At 43.4% G+C, this 19915-nt stretch overlaps 2 protein-coding genes and 1 long non-coding RNA gene across 15 annotated transcripts in view; all 3 read left to right on the top strand.

The window, feature by feature from the left end:
• Window positions 1-3202, top strand: part of GLRB (glycine receptor beta) — a 48330-nt gene extending 45128 nt beyond the window's left edge. For all 6 annotated transcript variants that reach the window (XM_052690383.1, XM_052690382.1, XM_052690379.1 and 3 more), the window contains one exon: window positions 362-3202. In XM_052690383.1, the coding sequence (XP_052546343.1) occupies window positions 362-658 (297 nt within the window). In that variant the 3' untranslated portion in view covers window positions 659-3202. The remainder of the gene's footprint in view (window positions 1-361) is intronic.
• A 6249-nt stretch (window positions 3203-9451) lies between these two features.
• LOC128084412 (uncharacterized) lies at window positions 9452-13600 on the top strand. The gene is made up of 2 exons (XR_008208527.1): window positions 9452-11372; window positions 13410-13600. It is a non-coding gene; the product is annotated as an uncharacterized LOC128084412 (long non-coding RNA).
• Window positions 13601-17578: 3978 nt separating this feature from the next.
• Window positions 17579-19915, top strand: part of GRIA2 (glutamate ionotropic receptor AMPA type subunit 2) — an 81203-nt gene continuing 78866 nt past the window's right edge. For 6 of the 8 annotated variants that reach the window (XR_008208497.1, XM_052690336.1, XM_052690342.1 and 3 more), the window contains exons 1-2: window positions 17753-17955; window positions 18037-18177. Coding sequence is in view for 7 of the 8 variants with exons in the window: in XM_052690336.1 (XP_052546296.1) it covers window positions 17868-17955; window positions 18037-18177 (229 nt within the window). In the remaining variant the exon portion in view is untranslated. Of the gene's footprint in view, window positions 17956-18036; window positions 18178-19915 lie in introns of all 8 variants that reach the window. The other 2 variants (XM_052690338.1, XM_052690339.1) reach the window with 1 other exon arrangement.

Below are 19915 nucleotides of genomic sequence, written 5' to 3'. Positions count from 1 at the left end.
TGTCTTTCCTGCAGATTCATCAGCACAGAATCTGTTTCCAAAAATATTCTCTACTAAAATATTCTCTCCTCTTCTGTCACCTTAAAATGAAGGCGCCTAACTATAGCAGGTTGCACAGCAAGAGGCACCTTGTGCATGAAAAATTACACAATTATGAATGTTTGGATTAGTTTGTATGATTGACTGATGATGCTTAAGTACTTTATAATGCAACCATTCAGCAAATTAGCCTGATGTAATGTATCCCTATCAACAAGTAATTTCCTGTATGTTTGTTTGCAGTGTTCTCTAGCATCTACATTAAGTTTGTTAATGAATTATGGTGAGCAGAACATGATTTCCTTCCCTCTTTATTTCATAGGTTGGTGAGACCAGATGCAAAAAAGTTTGCACTTCGAAATCTGATCTGAGATCCAACGATTTCAGCATTGTTGGAAGCTTGCCAAGAGATTTTGAGTTATCAAATTATGACTGTTATGGGAAGCCCATTGAAGTCAACAATGGGCTCGGAAAGTCTCAAGCCAAGAGCAACAAGAAGCCTCCTCCTCCCAAGCCTGTCATTCCATCAGCAGCAAAGAGAATTGATCTTTACGCGAGAGCACTGTTTCCTTTTTGCTTCTTGTTCTTCAACGTCATATATTGGTCCATATATTTATGATGAATCTTTTATTTATTATTTTCACCTGTAAAATATATCCATTTCATATCCCTTCCCTGTCATGAAGGCCGACGTGTGAAGTTATTTGCGTTTGCAAAGCAATATGTTGCATTTTGATGCCATGCGATTGTACTGAAAATATGGCATCTGAAATTTGAAAGCATGACACTGCAATGTCTGTGCTTCTACCAATGTTGTATATAAATGTACAGCATACATCTTGCTTTAGGAACATATAAAAGATAATGCATATGACATTATAAAGCTGAATAACTCCCTTCAGTTACTAGTAACATACAGAGATTTAAAGTGTTTCTGATAATGAAACTGATGTGCACGTTGAGTATTATTAAAATCAGTATTCTAGTATATGTAGTATTTAAAAGCTTTTCTGCTGACTTTCTGAGAAAAAAAAAAACACATCTTGTTATTGTATAATTTTAGATGGCACTGGTGAAGAAAAAGCTAAGTTGTGAATCCTGTTACTTAGACGTCGTAAGTGAAGGCAGGATTGAATAAGCTGGTCTTGTCTATGTGGAAAAATGAAGGTCAGATAATTGCTGATTTTGTAACCAAAATCAGCAGTTTTGTAAAATTTAGGGGGAAAAAAAAAAGCAATTGCATCCATCAAGCAAGCACACTTCAAAAATGTGTTAGAATATGCTGACTATTAAGCATTGTGCCCAATTTTGACTCTTATTTCCTTAGACACAAGCTAGATGTGTCGAACAGTCTGCTTTCTAGACTGAAGGTATCAGGAGTTTTGGAGCAACACCACAAGATGCTGTTCAGTATCTGTTTCTATTATACATTTTTACATTGGTCTGTTCTCTGGCTCATCTTCTCCACTGTCTTGCAAGCCTACAGCGAAAAGTCACAATTTTTTTGTTGAGTCTGATATGTCTTACTCATTTTGCTTTGTTTATCCTCTTGAAAGCCCATGGTTTAAAGAAACTATTTGTTTTCATGATGAAATCCCTTTTTAACTCTAGTTACACATTTTCTGTTTGCCTTTTGTAGCACAGATGATCTGAGCTAACATCTAGCTAGCTAGAAGTCCAAGGATCTAAGTCTATTAAACACACACGAATTCTTACGCCTGTGTGTTAATTGATGACTGCTCTCCCAGTTCATTTACTTGGGTGCTACTTGTTGGAAAATAAGATCCTGTGCTTGAAACAGTTTGATTAGGGGCTGTTCTCCATTATTATTTTTTTTTCCAGAGAGAACCAGAAAAATGGATTCCCCAGGGTGCATAGGGCAGGAATCTGTACCTATGGTCTCCATTGGTGCCACAGTATACTACTCTGTAAGAGCAAGTAATGAGGTAAAATACATTCAAATGAAAGCTGCTTGTATGTAAGTAGTCCAAGTAGTGTATGTTTCCTGAGAGCACACAGAGACTACATCTTCAGCTCTTGACAACATACTGTAGAGAAACATGTTTCCACTTGTAAAACTGGGGGATAAAATGTAGTTGAAATATGAAAATAAGACAGTTCTTGATAGGTTGGCAAATCATTAAAGGGAATATAGATTGTTGGAAAGGACAGGATTAAATACCCAAAATATTCCATAAGGTAAAAAACCAGATAAATTCACATTTGTCATGCTGCAGTTCTATTATAGAATGCGTTGAGCCAGAGGGAGACAAAGGACTCCTATCATTCTCGTGTTGCTCCCTGCCACGAGAGCATTGTGGATGTACAACGAGCCTGTATAAGCAGAAGGTTGAAAGTGGAAATATAGAAGGAGAGAATTAGGTCACACTGGCTTCACTGGGCACCTGATGGATCTGTTAAGAGTGGTTTTCTAGCCACTGCCACTTCATGATCAACAGCCCAGTACTGGTTTTACGTGGAGCCCCTGCAACGGCTGTATTTCATATTACTGCCACCTAAAAAGCGTGGTTGGCCTTCCATCTTGGAAGTTATTGATGGTTGTTGGCCTAACATCTTTTTTGTGATACAAACTACTGCAGATGTCTTTTGTTCCTGCAACTCGTGTTTGGGCAGAAGAGGTCATTTGTTCGCAGTAAGGTTGCATGCTTTCATTGAGCTTCCTTGCCATTTTCTCTTGGAGATTTTCTTTACTAGGCAGCCAGAGTTTGTCCTTTGGATTTCTTTCTGATGAAGAGGAAATGGAAAGGAAGTAAGAAATGTTATGGAAGAGAAATAATGAGTTCCCCAGTGTTGAACTGGGGGAAAAGTGGTTATCATGAGTTCTAGTGCAAAGTTTCAAAGTTGAAAAGTATTTACAGAATTGCTAGGGACCTTAAGAAGCAATAAGGATAACTCAAAAAGAGGAAGGGAGGGGTGACTTTTATACATACATCAGAGTGCTATATTTATAGACATTATTTATTCTCATACTTGTATTTTTTCTTACAGCATTGGAAGGCAAGAAAACAATTATATGTATTGGAAATTATATGACTTTTGGAAGATAATTTTCTTGTTAGAAATGTTATTAAATGATTCATCTGTAATTAATGTCCACATTTTATCTGTATAATCACAATTACAGATTTTATTGTTAAATTAATCTTTGTTCCTTCTTGCTTTCCTGCTTACTTGATGGGTTTCGTGTTTTATCATAAAAAAAAAATTAATCAATAATTCACTGTAATTGCTTTCCAGCTCAAACAAAAGGAAGGAAAAGGAATGTGTACTATTAAGATAAAGGCTTTTCATTCATTACAGCACAAAGACTTAAGGACAGAAGCAAAGTTTAATAGCAGTTTTTAAAAAACAGTTATCAACTATGAAGTAATAATATTTTTTACTCATAAAGATAATGTTGCAGTTTTTGAATTAGCTCAGAATGTATTAACTTCTCCTACTGAACAGTAATAATTGATTTATTTTGCCTCTTTCCTCTAAAGGTCGTTGAGTTTTGCGTATGATTTCGCATTGTGGTCCTCCAGCACCCTCTAGTTGTAAAGTTCTGTCTGCTGACTTATTTCCAGAAAGAGGTGCAAGTATAAGACTGTATAGAAAGTATAGAATATTACTTGATACTATGAAAAAAAAGCTAATTATTTAAAAATGGATGGACACAAAATCAGTGGACAGCTATGGGAACCTGCCATGCGGTATGGTTTAGAAATGCAGGAAATAAGACATTTATTAGTAGTAGAGGTTATAAGAAGCTTATAAAGAGCACGTTGGTAACTGGATGATGTGGTCATGACGTGTGAACAAACTGCACGATTCAAAATCTGTTTCTAATGGAGAGACCATCTGTGTTTCAGCTGGCATTTGCTTTACGGTCTCCTCTTGGCTGTTAGGAGAGTTACAAATCTCTGTTCTACCCTTAGCATAAACCTCAGTATCTTTTGGTAATAAAGCATCAGGGGGTAGCATCCTTTCCTTGAAAGCTTTGGAAGCATCTTTATAGGTCAGACTTAGAACTCTTTAGCAGGAAGTGCTACTTTAGATATGGATTAATCCATTACTTAACTTCATCCAGAAACTGAAGCTGCACAATAAGTAAGGATGTGACCTGAGCAGGTTATCAGCTACTGTGCACTGATACTCTACCAGGATGTGTGGGGTGGACTGTGGTGAAGTAATTTACTTGGCTCTCCAAGTGTGGAAATCCATACTTTATTCTGTGGTGCTGGTTAGATTTGTACTTGATGCCCAGTTGTAAGAACAGCTCTGCCAGTGATTTTGGTCACTTCCTCTTTTTTCAGTCTTCTGTTAATTCTGTCTGAGATAGTATATGTGAGCAGTGTATCTTTGGAGTGAAGAAATGATTTTCTGTGAGTGCAACTTACCGACCACTTAGAAACATTGCCAAACAGGTTTCATTGGATCAATTTGGTCTTGTGTATGGGAACTGCTGAATCACAGCCTGAACCTCTGATTGACCACCTGAGGCGAGCACTGAGTCAGCCCTGGGAGCACAGGTGAAGGCAATTCAGCTGTGCTATGGGAAGGAATGGAGCCAGGCTGCACCTCTCCTAGACCCCATTTAAGAGCTGAGTGCCAGCAGGGAAGGGTCTCTTTTGGAGATTGGTCTTCTAGAAGTCTTTTCAGTGAGCCCAGGACAAGGGTAAGCTTTCTAACCATTCTTCTTTGGGATGATAACTTGTTTAGCCCAACTTTCTTGTATATTTCTTAATTATAACATCTTTATTTTCGTTGATTATACATCTTGGAAACGGAAGACTTTGACTAAAACGAAAACTGATTTAACACTCTATTATTCATTGAAGAGAATGTAACGTTGCCTTTTGGGGCAGTTCAGTGGTCATAACCTACAAAGATTGATATGCTTGTATTAGTGTTTTGAAGGAAATACTGATAGCACATACCCTAATTTACTAAAGTATTTCACCCTGGAGTGAGAAGATAATTCACTTAAGAAATCTGCCATAAATATTTCGGTAATTTATGCAGAGACTTCGTAATACAGATGAGACCATTGGTTTCTTCTTCAATTCAAGCAGCTTACCATGGCAGTTATTGAATAACTTGTGCTGAGGATATTTGTAAGAATAGATAACAATAAATTATTTATTTCCAGAGAGTGCAGCCTGAGTGTACGCAATGTCAAGTGATTTGTCAGGCTATAGAGATAACTGAGTGCTGAAATGAGTACAAATGTGGTGTATAGGGCAGATAAGGGAATGTTAGAACACCATTACTTCATGCTTTGGTGTGCTAATTCTGGGATTAAAGATACAATTGAAGGGAAAAAAAAGCCAACACTGAAATTCAGGTACAGAGAGATTAAAAAGTACTTTTATTTGTGTCTACAATTTAATTTTTCTGGATGTAGTAATAATATGGTATAGTGGTTGCCTTCTTTTTATAAAAATACAAAGAATTGCTTTTAAAAAAAAAAAAAAATCATCTGTGGTGCCAGAAAGATACAAAACCTAGTGCTTTCCATAGGAGGGACCACGCTGGGATAAAGGAGAAATAAACTCCAGTCTTAAATACATAAATTCTCATTGTTATAGTTGTGTCTCTAGCATTGTAGAACGTAGCTGAGCTGCTTGCAGCATGCCCTTGCATTTTGGCTTGGAAACTTGCATGCCTGTCCATCTCTTGTAAGCTGTCCTCACTCCTTCAGTGGCAGTGGTAGACATCAGAAGAAAGACAGGTGACTCTTCTGAAACGTTGCTGAAAAACCTTCATTGCTATGAATGCATCTACTCTGCAGTCCCTGGAACATCTGCAGCTAATGCAGGCTTACCCAAATTAACTTCAAACTTGCTGCCTGGGGACTGCTAGCAAAGCAGCCATGGCAACACAAGCAGAGGTGGGGAAAGCCTACCTGCTGGTGTGGGAAAACAATCAGAATTGGTGTTAACCCCCACACAGATTGCTGCTGCCCTGGCTGCCCTGCTCAGGCTTAAAGTCAGCTGATGGGGGTGTTCACCAATTCATGTCTGCGTAGGATAGATGAGCTCCATGTGACGCACGGTGGGGTGGAGCTGGATTGTTTTCTTCCATTGGTGATGTGAGAGATGCTGCTGTAAAATGTGCGTCTTGATGGCACGAAGCTCTTCTGTCATATTTAGCTTCATGTTCTGACAACGGTGTTCACTGGTAGTGCCAAAAATGAAACTCTTCGTGCTGAACCAACGCAAGTGTAAACGAGTGAGTGGGATTTGGCCATCTGAGCATGAAGGAGGTTGCCTGCTGCATCTTAGTCATACAGACTATCCCTGAAAAGTGCCATTCTATTTAAAGCACTAATGCTGGTAATGATGATTGGATCATCATCTTAAAATCACAGTATCCCAAAACATCCCAAGATGGATGGACCCTCAAGGGTCATCGAGTCCAACCCCCAGCTCCATACTGACCACCCAAAATCCAGACCTTATGTCTGGAAGTGGTATTCTAATGCTCCTTGAACTCCAGCAGCTTGGATCTGTTCTCACTGCCCTGGGCAGCCTGTTCCATGCCTGTCTGCTTCCTTTGAGCAGCTGCAGCTGCCATCAGGCCTCCCCTTGGCCTCCTCTGCCCTGGGCTGTACCTCAGTGGGACCTCAGCTGCTCCTTGTATGTCTTGCCCTCTGCATCTTTCTCCATCTTCTTAGTCCCCATCTTCTTTGAATACTTCGTAATATATTTTTGTCTTTCTTTTGTTGGGGCTCCCAGACCTGCATGCAATGCTCAAGGTGAGGCAGCACAGCACTGAGCAGAGGGGAAAATCTCTTCCCTTACCTGGAGGCAGTGCTGAGCCTGATGCACCCCAGCTGGCAATAAGCCACATAACGAGCTTTAAAAGAAGGAGCATGAAGGCTGTGGAGTAGAAAGGATAGGGTTATGAGTAACTGTTATCCAGGCTGTGGGAGTAGATCAGTTATTTTTTCATATGCATCTGTGCATGCCTGTTTCTTTCCATGAGCATCACAGAAGGAATCATTTTTCACTTAGGAAAGCAAAGTCAAGAGGTTCTAGGGACATAGAAACCTTCCTGAGTATAGCAGATCAAGCTGCTGTACAGCTGCCCTCCACCAAGACCCTCCAGCTACAAGAGACCCTCCTCTAATGGTACAAATTGCAAGAAAAATCCCTGAAGCTGCTGATGCTGAGAGGAAGAGCTTTGTGTTGGCAGCCCCTTGTTTCTTCTTTCTCTGCAGTATTCCTTGTGATAATCAATAGTACCATTTAGCTTTTTTGTTCTGCAAAGTGCTCCTTTCAGCAAGCCGGCCTTATTTCCTCATCCAGATGATTCTGATGTCACACCAGCATCTCATGATGTCTGGGCAGGGATCCTCACATCAACCTGATGGAGCCCATGAAGGCACACCAACTCTGATGCTCAGGAACAGATCAGTGATGACAGATGGCAAGAGGCTTTCTGGGCTTTCAAATTGCAATGCCAGCTGCATCGTGTCATTTTAGCTATGTCCCTTTAACTTAGAATATTGGTTTATTTGGATAATAACTCTCTGCATGCAATGTATTTTCTAGTTCAATGTATTGGATCATGAGTTTCTTGTCCAAAGCAGAATATGCAAGAAAAGTAGCACGTGTGACTATTTTAAAATGTTGATTAACCTTCAAACTTGGTTCTGACCCAGAGGTTTGGGAAATATATTCCTCAGTGTTTAATAAGCCCTACGCTGTCACAACAGATTTATCAGTGTGTCAAGCGGGCTCCTTCTTTCAGATTCATTTGTTTGTTTCTTTGACTCCCAAAGGCTGTCACATTGGGAGACATTAATTAACAGACTGGCTATTTCAAAGGCATGATGCTGGCAGGAGCTGGCTGTAAAGGCTGATGTCTTTGACCAGGGCCAATCCGGCATCAACTTCTGCTTTGAATTAAGCTACCTGCTTGTGCTGCTGACACGTCCTGCTCAGCTGCAGCCCTTTTTGGGTTGCTAAACCTTCTGGAGGGGTTTCAGAGTCAGGTGACTGTGGAAACCATCTTCTTCTTCTCAAGACAATGCAAATAGCATACAGCATCCACCGTGAGCTGTTACCAGCTTCATGGAGTTGAGCTTTAATCTTTATCTGCTAATACTTGGTATTTTCTAGTTGATTCACTGAAGAGTAAAATTAATTTTTTTTATAAAAACTTTCTCAAATGGAAAGGCACACATACATAACAGTAGCAGAGGGTTGCATCGGCCCTCCACAGCCAAAAATTAAAGTACTTGCTTGTTTTCTCTGGACTTGGAGCTCCTCCTGTGATGCTAAAGCCAGGAAGGCTCCAAAGCATCTACAGCTGTGTAAGTGCTTGCGGTTGCTGTACAGGAGCACGGCGATTAACCCCATTTTGTACTGCCTTGGGTGGCTGCATGTGCTGCAAACAGGAAAAGAAAAACACAACTGAGCCTCCCAAACCCTGTGCCTTAGCAGTGACATGTTCATCACAGTTGCCATTTGACATTCTTCGCAACAGAGAGGCACGTTGTTGAGAACAATAACTGCAAAAGCACCATAGTGATATTCCCAGGCTCTGCAGTTTCACAGGAGCATTTTATACCACTCTTGTGGAATTCTGACCGTTAGGAATTTCACCGTGGGAGACTTTAAACAGAAAATCCGTATCCAATTTGGTAGCACTTTATTATATCATCAGTTACTTAAAGCATGCTTTATTTATCGTGTGATTCCATACTGTTCCCATTTCAGGAACAGCGTTTTAAAATGGGAATTTTTCTAAGCGTGTGAGTTGTTAAAGCGTGCTGTAGTTTATCCTATCTTTTTCCATGGGAATATAAAAAGGAGGCAGTGTATTTTACATTATTGTGCTCTTGCAGTGAGTTTACTAGTCTCCATGAAGAATGTCTTGATGAAATTAAATAGGTGGAAAAAAAATTCATGGAGTGTGCAAATGAAACAGCCAGGAAAAAATCCATTTATGCAAGACTCACACTGGGAGGCTGATGAGCTTTGACAATTGGAATAAATTATTTTGGCTGGAAGGAGATTCCATCTTTTCAAGACAGGACAGCGTGAACCTTGCAGTAGTTTTCTGTGTGCAACAGAACAAAATAGCTTGATGGGAGCACCCAGGTAATCTTGTCCAGAGTGACCTTCTACCTGTGCCATGTAAGCATGCTCCCCTGCAGTGTGTGCTTCCTACCAGTTCAGGCCACGTGACTGCAGCTGATGAAGTGATGTTCTTTGGCTGAGCAGCACAGCTATTGCTGCTGGCTGGCGTGTGGTGCATGACGAAAGGCACAGCAATAGCCTAAGTCTGAACAGCTCTACTCTGAAAGTCCCAAGTGAGGGCCCATAGCTAAGCAGAATGCCTGGTTACTAAAGAGAGGGCTCTCTCCCCAAGACCTCCTGTGCAAATCTGGCTATTTCCTTTTTTTAAATTGTTTTTTACCTTCTGCTGCATTGACTAGCAATGCTACTTTCCTTTCAGCTAATGGCCTTTTGTTTAGATTGACTCTGCCTTGCTGAAAATATTCTCTTGCTGTGTATTGTACACGGCCTTAAGGCACTACTGTGATGCACACAAAGACTTTTTATAATTAAGAATAGTTGTGGTCATAGACGATAGTAATAACCATATCTGTCATCCTGTAGTCTCAACATTTCTTGAGGTGGTCTGCCTCTGATTTTTGGTGCTTGATGTTCCCCATCATTTACGCTGGTTTTACTGTGTAATTATTTTGCTTTACTCTCAGAGGAGAGTTGAACTCCCTTTATGTGTGCATTCCCCCCTTTAATGTTACTCCTTCCTTAAAATAACCAAACAGTTCCTTCCTCAGATCCAAACTCTGCAGAAGAATCTGCAGGAAGGGTGGTGTATTCTAAAATGGTACATTTATTAGTTTGGAGTCAGGTGTACACACACATACATGTCCATGCATAGTACAGTAGCATTCTTAGGAGTAAGAAAATGTATTGTCAGCATTTACTGCCTTAATGGTACTCTCCTTTTCCATTTTTAATACTATTGTCTGACAAGCATTTTTGAAGTACATCAACATTTTACTGTTGTTTTTTTTTCCCAGCCTCCTGCAAAATAAGCCATCCCCTCCCATGACATTGAGTCAGCTATGTGGGCCATAGGCTGGAGCCACAGGCTGGAGAAAGTCCTTCAGTTGCACATTCAGAACAAACGTTGTGATGTGTAATGTAGTCAATGGCTCCTCCTTTTTAAAGAAAAACAGTGATTAGTTAGTATTATTTTACCAGGCTGTTAGTACTAGCAACGTTCTATTGCAGTTCTAGTTAATTACTAGTTAATTACTAGTAGAGAAATGACTCTCATAAACGGGGTAACAGAAAGTATGAACGTATTTTCTGAGGTTAGCTCAATACTTGAGATAGGAATGCTAGATTAGGTGATACAAACTCTCATTTATAGGACAATAAATCCACACCAGTGCAGATGCAATCATTGAGGTCTGGCTTGTATGCAAGAAATTAAAAGTAAATTCAATTAATTTATCTTAATCACAGTTAGCTTGCTACCTTCTTCAGATGTAGGAAGCCTAGCCTCAAAAGAAAAGCTTCCAGGAGCCTGGGAAGAGTGATGATTTCCATCCATTTCACTTTGCTGCTGTTCCATGGGATGCTGTTGCAAATGATTATCCGTAGGTATCACACAGTTGTTTGTCAACAACACCAAACTGTCTGCTGTCCTAATGAGGTGGTGTATTGAGATGAGTTGTAATTAACATAAACAGAAAGTAATCAAGTGATGAATGGAGAAAGTGTCCCTTCAAAACGTAACGTTCTGGACCATGGCTTTTTAAGCTGATGCACTGTGCTGTGTATGCTGACCTGTGATGAAGGAAGCTAGACATTTAAAAGTGCTGAGAACCCAGCTATCTGCATGCATCTTTGCTCTGCATACATCTTGTTCGGGCAGTGCAATTAGCAAGCAGTAAGGTGAGCCTCAGGTTAAATGGCAACCAAATAGACACTGAGAATGGCCAGCAGTTAATCTCTGTAACTTTCCTCTGTAACATAAATGAAGTTTCAGTAGAAACAAGCAGCGTAATTTGCATTGTTTTTGGTCATTGGTAGAAAATGCATTGTAAGCTCTGCAATTAAATCCTGTATTTGAAGCAATCAAGCAATTAGAAAAAAGCTGTTTTCTGTGCGTTTACTGAGATGTAGCTCTAGTCCTAACTGTGGAATTAAGTGCCTCGTGAGAACTGCCTGTTTTCTTTACTATTTTATTTTTTTTCTGCCGTAAAAACTTGACATTACCACTGCCTTCTATCACACCCAGGAGGCTGTGTATCACTGGGAGGACATGCCCATGCAGAGGTGAGAATAAAAATACCTCTTATCTGTACTGTGAACTAGTTCTGGGGCTGAGCCACTGGAGGGGTTCTTGGGAGCTAAAAATAAGCTTTGGTTGAGCACAGCTCTGCGCATCTCTGCGATAACTCCAGCGGGCCACTTCTTGACAGAACTATTTTCTCGGAAATTATTGATGTCAAACAACTTAACAGGGAACCCAAAGGACATTTCTGTTGCTTAAGGTTCATAAAGATAAGGGTGAGATCTGATGTCTCACAGAATGGTCTTTTAATTGTAGTTCCTAGTTTTGATAGGTTTTCTAAAAGAATGGTATAAAATGCCTGCAGTGGGTTATTGAACAAAAGTATCTTCATACCTGAGGGATATTTTCAGAACAAGGGAGTTACCATCTCATCTTGGGCAATTCCAGCTGTTCTACCAACTGAATTTATTTTTTAATTTTGCTAACTGCTCAATCACCACAGCGTAATTTCTGCAACATCATAACTTGTCTTTCACTTATTTGTGTCAAAAACAAATTTTCTAACATTTGCTGAAACCATTTTGGTTGATATCTTGGCTCTGTCTGGGCTGATATCTTTATATCTTTTTTTTTTCTGTTCTTTTTATAAAGCATAATGGAATGCTTGATTGATCTGTGTTTAATTTCTTACTGTAGCTTAAGCTTTTATTGTCCTAGTGACATAAGCTGTGACAAAATGATCAGGTGATTGAAGTAACATAACCAGTGTTTAAACCCTAAACATGCACATCTGTATTCTTAAAAGAAATACTATGTTTTGAGTGGCTTTTTGTCTCATTTTTAGAAATGTGCATGCTCACAAAATAAAATACCCATCTTGAAGCTATTTATAAATTAATCTATGACTTAATTTTCTTACCTGAGGACAAATAAAACCATATTACATTGCCAGCTCCTTATGAAGTGGTTATGCCTGTGACTAGTGGTCTCCATACACGTCTGCACACCTTCTGGTATTACCACAGGGCTCAGAAGGGTAGCATGCAGGGGGAAGAAACAAAATGGCAGTTTCACTTACTTGCTTGGTGACTGCAGTGCATTGCACTGCTGTGTTCTGGGTGGCAGTGCATGGAGCAAAAGGGCTGTCTTGTTGTGTTATGTTTCTCAAGAGGCCGGTAGCCATTCCAGTCACCCATGCCCTGCTGAGCACTCTGAAACTGGGCATGCCCCCAAGAGAAAGGGGTGGCACACAGCCCGTCCCCTTCCCAGCATGGGCTGCAGGCCCAGCTAGTCTCCAAGCCAAAGTTGGGCCAACAGCAGTGTGGTTGCTGCAGCCCTACTGGGTGGTCATGGAGCTCCTGGCCTTCAAGCCCTGTGGGGAGGATGGAGGAGATTCCACAGCTTTGAGTCCAGACAAAGTGAGGTAGGTAGGAGAGATCTATTCCTGTTCTGTGGGATATTAAGGAAGGCTGTTCAAAAAGGAATTTGACTGAAAGCTAAGAATTAATCTGTTCTGCTGTTGTTGAAAGCATCTTTGCAAAGGTTGTTTAAATGCTACCCTCAGTCCTATCAGAGGTCACAAGACATGTAATGGTATGTCAGTAAAGCTGCTGTCACAATGTAGTACTGCTTTCAGGACTTCCCATCTCTAACTGTTTGATCTTCAGCAGCTACCTTTGCCCAGGCGTGTTATAAAAGGGAGTTGTGTCCTAGGTTCTTTGACTTTGTCAAGATATCAGTTTTGCAGTAGGCTCAAGTCCTGAAAAGATCACCTGATTTTTCCCATGTTTCCAGGGTAGATAGAGTAGGCTTGTCTCTTATGGATAGTTTTTACAAATGAAATGCTAAAACAAGAATGTGCTGCCTCCATGTTGAGATGGTCACTACACAGGCCATTTCCCATGGCCCGGTATTTGTCCACTACTATTCCTGCTTGAAGTACTGCCTCAGCGCTCAGTTCCTAAATGGTAGAAACAAATTCCTACTGAAGATAATGCTGAGTGCAGCCATCAGAAATATTTGAGCATGCATATACAAATGTATTGCTATCAGTGGTAAATATTAACCTTGCTTTCCAGTCTGACAATATTTTGTGGACTGTGCGCTGCTCCTCACTGGCGTGCTTTGGGATTCTGGAGATGTGAAACCACCGTGGTGCTTGCTGGTGATTGGTGATAGCTGAGTAAAAACAGCTAGCTGTGAAGAAATTGTTTCTGTTGTACAGAAAAAGGGCCCCAGTCACAAGTGAGAGAAAAATGAGTAACAGAAGTGCATCCTGGATGTCAGTAGAGAGTGGTCTGTGATATTCTTATCGGCTTGTGTTTTCCTTTAAACATTTGGCTGTGTGGTTTATGAACTCAGAGGATCCTAGATGGAAAGCTTATTAGAAAACTCCCGTACCTCAGCAGATCGTGGTCCATCAGCATATGAAATCCTACATCTTCGTCAGCCCCAAAGGGCTTTTCTTTATTAACAGTGAGTGATGCATTTCTCACAGGTGACAGAATGGATGCAAGGCTTAAAGAGGAGTCGCGCTGATTAAGAGCTGACCTGAAGAATGGGTGTAAGGTTCATATTTCAAACATAGATGTCAGTGTGGAAAAGGAATAAGAACACGATGAGAATAAAAAACAAGGCTATGCTCAAGGCTGGCGCTGCTGATGGAACAGATGGAAAAGGTGGCAGATGAAAAAGCGAGGATCAAGGCTGACTGTTGCAGTCTAAAGGAAAATATACAACACATTTGAATTAGCTGTACTCCACTAGGGAAATGTGGACAGTAATATCAAAATAACATGAGAGGAAAAAAGATTGTAATGGCAATGTTTTGGAGAAACAGATGGAAAGCCAGGCAAGGATAAAGACAGCAAGAAAGAAGAGAGGTGAAATGTAAGCAGAAAATAATCACAACAAGAATAAGAAATGTATTCCCTGGGACTGAGACGAAGCAATGGACACTTTTTATCCCACTGGAAGGAATGGGAAGGTCTTGGCACTTCTAAAGAGAAGGCTTTCCAGACAAGAGCTATAGGTTTTGTATGCATAGTCCAATCTGAAAGAGTTCCTCTATTTTTTCTCTGGAGTCTCAATAATGCCATTTGCTATAATCTCAGTAGGAAAAACTGAAGTAATCCGTAGTGGATTTTCTACACACATAGATGGCTCTACACGTATGGGATTTCATCTGCAAAATAAATTTAACATTTCTTGCAAATAGCAAGCATGGAAGTAGCTCACATAAATATAATGAATAATAATAAATCCCAATTCACTATAAATTCCTCATATTTGTTCAGCTAAGCAAGTAACAGTGAAAGCTATGCAGCAAAAGGAGTTGAAGTTTCCTGATTATCACTGATTATTTCACATTATTTATACCACTGGAAAGAGAGGTCTACTTTCACTGTCAGAATTGCATCATAGGAGTTAGCATAAGCTATTTCTTAGTGCCAATCATCACCGAGGTGATGTACTGTTAATGAGAACAGGACATGTTTGTTAATCAGCAGAGGAAGCAGAATGAGCACGGGAGATCAGGATGTACTTTTTATTTTTAAAAGGACTCTTGAGATACAGCGTGAGCATATGGGACTAAACAATTTAAGGAAGATTCGGAACTCAAAACTTTTGTTGGTATTTGCAGAGGTTTTTCAGATCTCAAAAATTCCAAAGACAACAATTTTTGTGTAGGGAAGTAATTCTCGGCCAGCCGTACAATCAAAGGGTTCGTATGTTTCTGCAGCATTTTGGCAACCTGCAAAAATGGCATGCTCAAATCATTTTTTTTTCTAATAAACATTTTTAATGTGAAAATTATCCTAGGCATGTAAAACAAACAAGGCAAGGCCAGATGGGGCCACCATAACTGTTTAACCTGAGCTGTTGCCAAGCATCTACTTTGCACACTGACGTATGTACTCCACAGCCATTGCTGACAGGTAAGTGAGCACTGCATGTTTCTGACTTTGAGGCTGAAATTTCCCCTTCTTGAGTAATTCCCAAGCTTCTGTCTATGCCTTCTGTGCACCTGCTGAAACATGAACGCTTCCTTGATCTGCGGCCCCTGTCTCAGCCGGGTCTGTGCCAGGATGAATCACTGAGGATACGTGTTCCAGATAAACTCTTATTTATTTTGGACTAGTACTTAGCTTAGCCCTTTTAGCTTCCTCACCAGCCTGTGCTGTGTGTTCAGATTATCATCTATTGGAATCTACTAGATCAAATACAGCCATTATCATATCCCCCACTCTTTGCAATAGGTAGTAAATCTCTCCCAGACCTTCTATGAAATCAGGATGAGGTACTTAGCCTTTTTAGGAGGTTGACATCTTATTATTGGATATCTGGCCTCCTGTCATCTGTCTTTGTTTTCATTGTTATTGCACAGCTATGTTCCTTTCCACAAGTGATTGATGCTTATTATTAACAGTTCCCTTGTTGATGCTTTGTTCAGATTCTGAACTAATGCATTTTTATATGAGCTTTTATTGTGGATTTAGAAGAATGCATGTGAAAGTATCATCTGATTTTACTTACCTCTTGCTGGATTCTTTTGCTTTTCTGGTGAAAAAAATTATTGAATATGATTTCCCGTAATGTGGTCTGACTTTTATTTTATGTGCAACGTTAATGAGTATGTCTATTCTTAGTACATGATCATAAATTATTATCAACTGTAAATTCCTTTTTTATCCATTGCCCACTTGTATCTTTTCAATTAGCATAGGACTTTAAAAAAAAAAACGGACTATTGAAGAAAGCTTTATTTTTTCATGAGCATTTTTCCTTGTTAATAAATTCTGGTTAAACTGTTTTCTTGCTGATTCACTAGCCCATGCTGTCCTTTTGGAGTTACTCATCTCAGTTGAAAACTTCTATTTTCTGGTATCCCAGCATATGGCCACGTAACTACCAAGTTGACATTCTTTTTTTCTGCATGTTCTGACATGGCAATATAAACCTGGGGCATTAAACACGTATGTGGACACACACATGCAGTTATTTAATGGAAACAGCAAGTCAGCTGCCAGACTGGTATCAGCTGTGACTGATTACTCACCACAGATAAGCTGTACAAAACAAACAAACAAAAAAAACACCCAGCTGTAATTGGTAAATAAGTTCCTACTGTAGTCACTTTTACAGACCTAACTGCTACCTGATGTTCTGTAGGTCTCAGATTTGACTCAGGTGAGTTTGCCTGCCATGTAGTGCCTGCTGCAGCGGGATCCAGACTCAGTTTGGCATTGGTATGCAGTCTAGGAGAAATAATTAAATCATATTTTACTACCTAACCAGCTAAAACATATATCACCATGAATTATTCTAACAATTTCTGACAAAGGTCTCGATGCGCATGTGGAATAGTGCTGTTCTCTAAAATACAACACAATGAACAAAAAAACTCCAACCCAGCTGAGAGGTTTAAATCCTTTCCATACCTGTAATGGCAATTAGTTCAAAGAGTGGGAGTTTTGTAGATTTCAGCTGGCACCATTCTAGCTATGTTTTAAGGAATACTTAAGTTCATTATGCAGCTAGAATGTGAATTGGCATAAACGTGGGTTTTTTTTTCCTTTTCTTATAAAATATTAAAATACAATATTCCAGCCATGATCTTTGCTGTATTTTAACCTCATTTGGTATGCATGAGGGGACTCTTCCTTACCCAGACTTGGATGAAAGGAGCTTATGCTTCTGCTCGAACTGCGCTCCTGTTAAAGGAGATTGGCAACCCGACATCAAAGCATGTATTAAATGTGAATACCTGTACATTTAATTGCCTGACTGTCTAAATGCAAGCCGTTCTCTGCCAGCCACCACAGCAGCACGGCTTGTCTTTATTAGGATCATCACACTCTCAGGAGAGAGAGAGAGATAATGACAGAAGCGCAGACAGAAATTGGTACCAAATTGGTACCAGGTGAAACGACTCGAGTGAAACTAAATTAGCGGTGGGCAGAGGGCCTCAAAGCGCCTGTTTCCCGTGTGTTCAGGCTCTGCACTCGTACAGACATCCGAGTGCCTGGAGCTTTGAGACCTTCCCCGCCTGTGCAGAGGCTCAGGACGATTCAATGGCAGCGACGAGAAGGAAAAAAGAGAAACCGCTGTCCGCGGTGCTGAAGGCCGCGGCCGGCCCTCGCCGTGCCCGCGCTCGGAGGGGCGGGGCTGCGGGGCGCGCGCTCCCGCGAGTCTCCCTGCCCGCGCAGGCGCGCCGCCGGCGGAGGGAGCGCGTGTGAGGGCAGGGCCGGCCCGGGAGCGCTCAGCAGCGGGAGCGCAGCGGCGCCGCCGCCGACGGCACGCGGCCACCCGCCCCCCGCTTATTTCCGGAGCCGGGACGAAGAGTAGAGCGGCGGCGGCGGCTCGGGAACGGCGTCTCCCGCTCGCGGTGCCCGGCCTCCGCCTCGCCTCCTTGCGCAGGGTCGGCTCGCAGCCCCCGGCCGCTCGCCCAGGAGCGCGGAGGATCTGAGGAAGGAAGGAAGGAAAGAAGGAAGGGCCGTTTCTGTGGCTTTGTGGATGCTCTCCTTTTCCTGGAAATGCAAAAGATTATGCATATTTCTGTCTGCCTGGCTCCCGTGTTGTGGGGACTGATCTGGGGGGCCCATTCCAACAGCATACAGATCGGTAGGTGCCCGCGGCCGCCCCCCGCGCCCCCCGCCCCGTGCCCTGCCGGCCCCTCCGCCTGACGCGTGTGTTTGCCTGCAGGGGGGCTGTTCCCGAGGGGCGCCGACCAGGAGTACAGCGCGTTCCGGGTGGGCATGGTGCAGTTCTCCACCTCCGAGTTCAGGCTCACTCCCCACATCGACAACCTGGAGGTCGCCAACAGCTTCGCCGTCACCAACGCCTGTGAGTACCGGGGCGGGAGGGGCCGCCGGCGCCGAACGGCTGCGGCAGCGCCCGGCCCGGCCCCGGTGAAGGTGGGCGCCGGGTCTCCGTGCGCCCCCCGGCGCCGGCGGAGCCTTAAGATGGAAGCCCGCCGCCCCCGCCGGAGCGCCGTCAGCCATCTTACCGCTCCGCGTCGCAGCCCGGCACCGAGGCCCCGCGCGGAGCGGAGCGGTGCGGGAGAGCGGTGCGGGTCTGCCCCGGCCCCGCCTCGGGCGCGGCCGCACGCGTGCAGCGGGGAGCGGAGCACGTGCGTGGCCCCGGGGAGCGAAGGGCGAGGGGAGGAGGGGGGCGGGGGGCGTGCGGCTTGCCGCCCTCGGGGCCGGAGGCGGTCCGCCTTTCCCCGCTTCCAGCGGCGGCGCGCTCGGCGAGGAGCTCGCTCCTTTCCGGGCGCTGCAGGGCGAGTTTCCCTGTCCTCGTACGGGGTGCTGAAGCCGGAGGTCGGCTGCCAACCTGAGCGTTTTCCTGTTTTATCGCACCTCCGGCTCAGCTACTACGGTGCTGGCTCGGCGCACGCTGGGATAGGCGGTGCGGGAGCTCATCCCGAGGAGCATACGTGGGGATGTAAGGGTACACGGAGCAGACGTCCAAAAGGTGGAAGCGTGCAGCAGCCCCAGCAGGGCTGTGACCTTTGCGAGCTGCTGGAGAAGCTCGACCACCCACTGGGGGAAGGTCTGCATGTGGGGAGACTTTGCAGTGTGCATCCCTAAGACCCTCAGTGACATAAAGTGTGGTGTGGTGTTCGAGGTGGCGTTCTGTGTAACTGTGATGGCTCTGGTGTGTTCCTTCAGTGCTGTGAAATTGCTGAAATGCATAAAACGTGAGAAAAGGTTTTCCTGCTAGTACTGAAGACAGATCTGTCCTGCCTCCTCCATGTCATGTGTGCCAGAGATTGTGTCTGTAGGAAAGTTAAGGAGCCCCCAGTGTGTCCATGCACCTGCTCTGTTCCTGACCTGTGCCGCCTGCTGTGGGTGGCTCTGCTGTGTGCATGTGCTGTAGGGTTACAGGCAGGAGGGAGGCGTGGGCTGTCCTCTGTCTGAGCCCCAAGGCTTCCATCATGCGGAGCACAGAGCTCACACGTGAGCTCCTCAGGCACCTCAGCTGCTGCTGATGGCTGAGCGAGGTTACCTCGGCTGTGGGTTTTGGCTGACAAGTGAACCATATGCTGAAAGTATGGCAGTATTCCCTCGGTTGCCTTCCAACCGAGTGGTTGGAGGGAAAGGAATGCTGAGGACAACAAGCAAAATTGAGCAGGTGATGAATTTTCAGAGCGCTGCGTGCAGGAACGGTTAAGGAGGCTCCATGTTATTCCTCTCCTTTTTCTCTCTTCCCTTGGAGCTCTTGTTGAAAAACTGGCCGGTTGTTATTTCAAGAGCAGTGCGTGAGGAGCCTGCCCTCAAACCCAGCAGAGCCAACGTAGAAGGGCAGAGAAACGCAGAAAAGCGTGAAGTGAGAACACCTCAGTGAGAACGCCTCGCTGTTTCACTCCAGCGAGCGATTTTCCCTAAGCGGCAGCAGGGCTTCCACGTTGGCAGAGGCGGTGCCCTCTTTCTGCCCGAAGGAAGCGCTGAGCTCAGCCGTGCGGCGCTCCCACGAGGCCGGGCCCGCGGCCAGCAGGTGGCAGCCGGCGGCCACCCGGGGCCCCACCGCCCCCCTTCTGGCCGTGCTGCCCTCCGCCTGGGAATAACCGAGGGAAAAAGAA

This window comes from Tympanuchus pallidicinctus, unplaced genomic scaffold (genome assembly GCF_026119805.1).
Source record: "Tympanuchus pallidicinctus isolate F22 unplaced genomic scaffold, pur_lepc_1.0 scaffold26, whole genome shotgun sequence".
Lineage (NCBI taxonomy): Eukaryota > Metazoa > Chordata > Aves > Galliformes > Phasianidae > Tympanuchus > Tympanuchus pallidicinctus.
The sequence above is the reverse complement of the archived record's forward strand: the minus strand, read 5'-3'. Positions and strand labels throughout refer to the sequence as shown.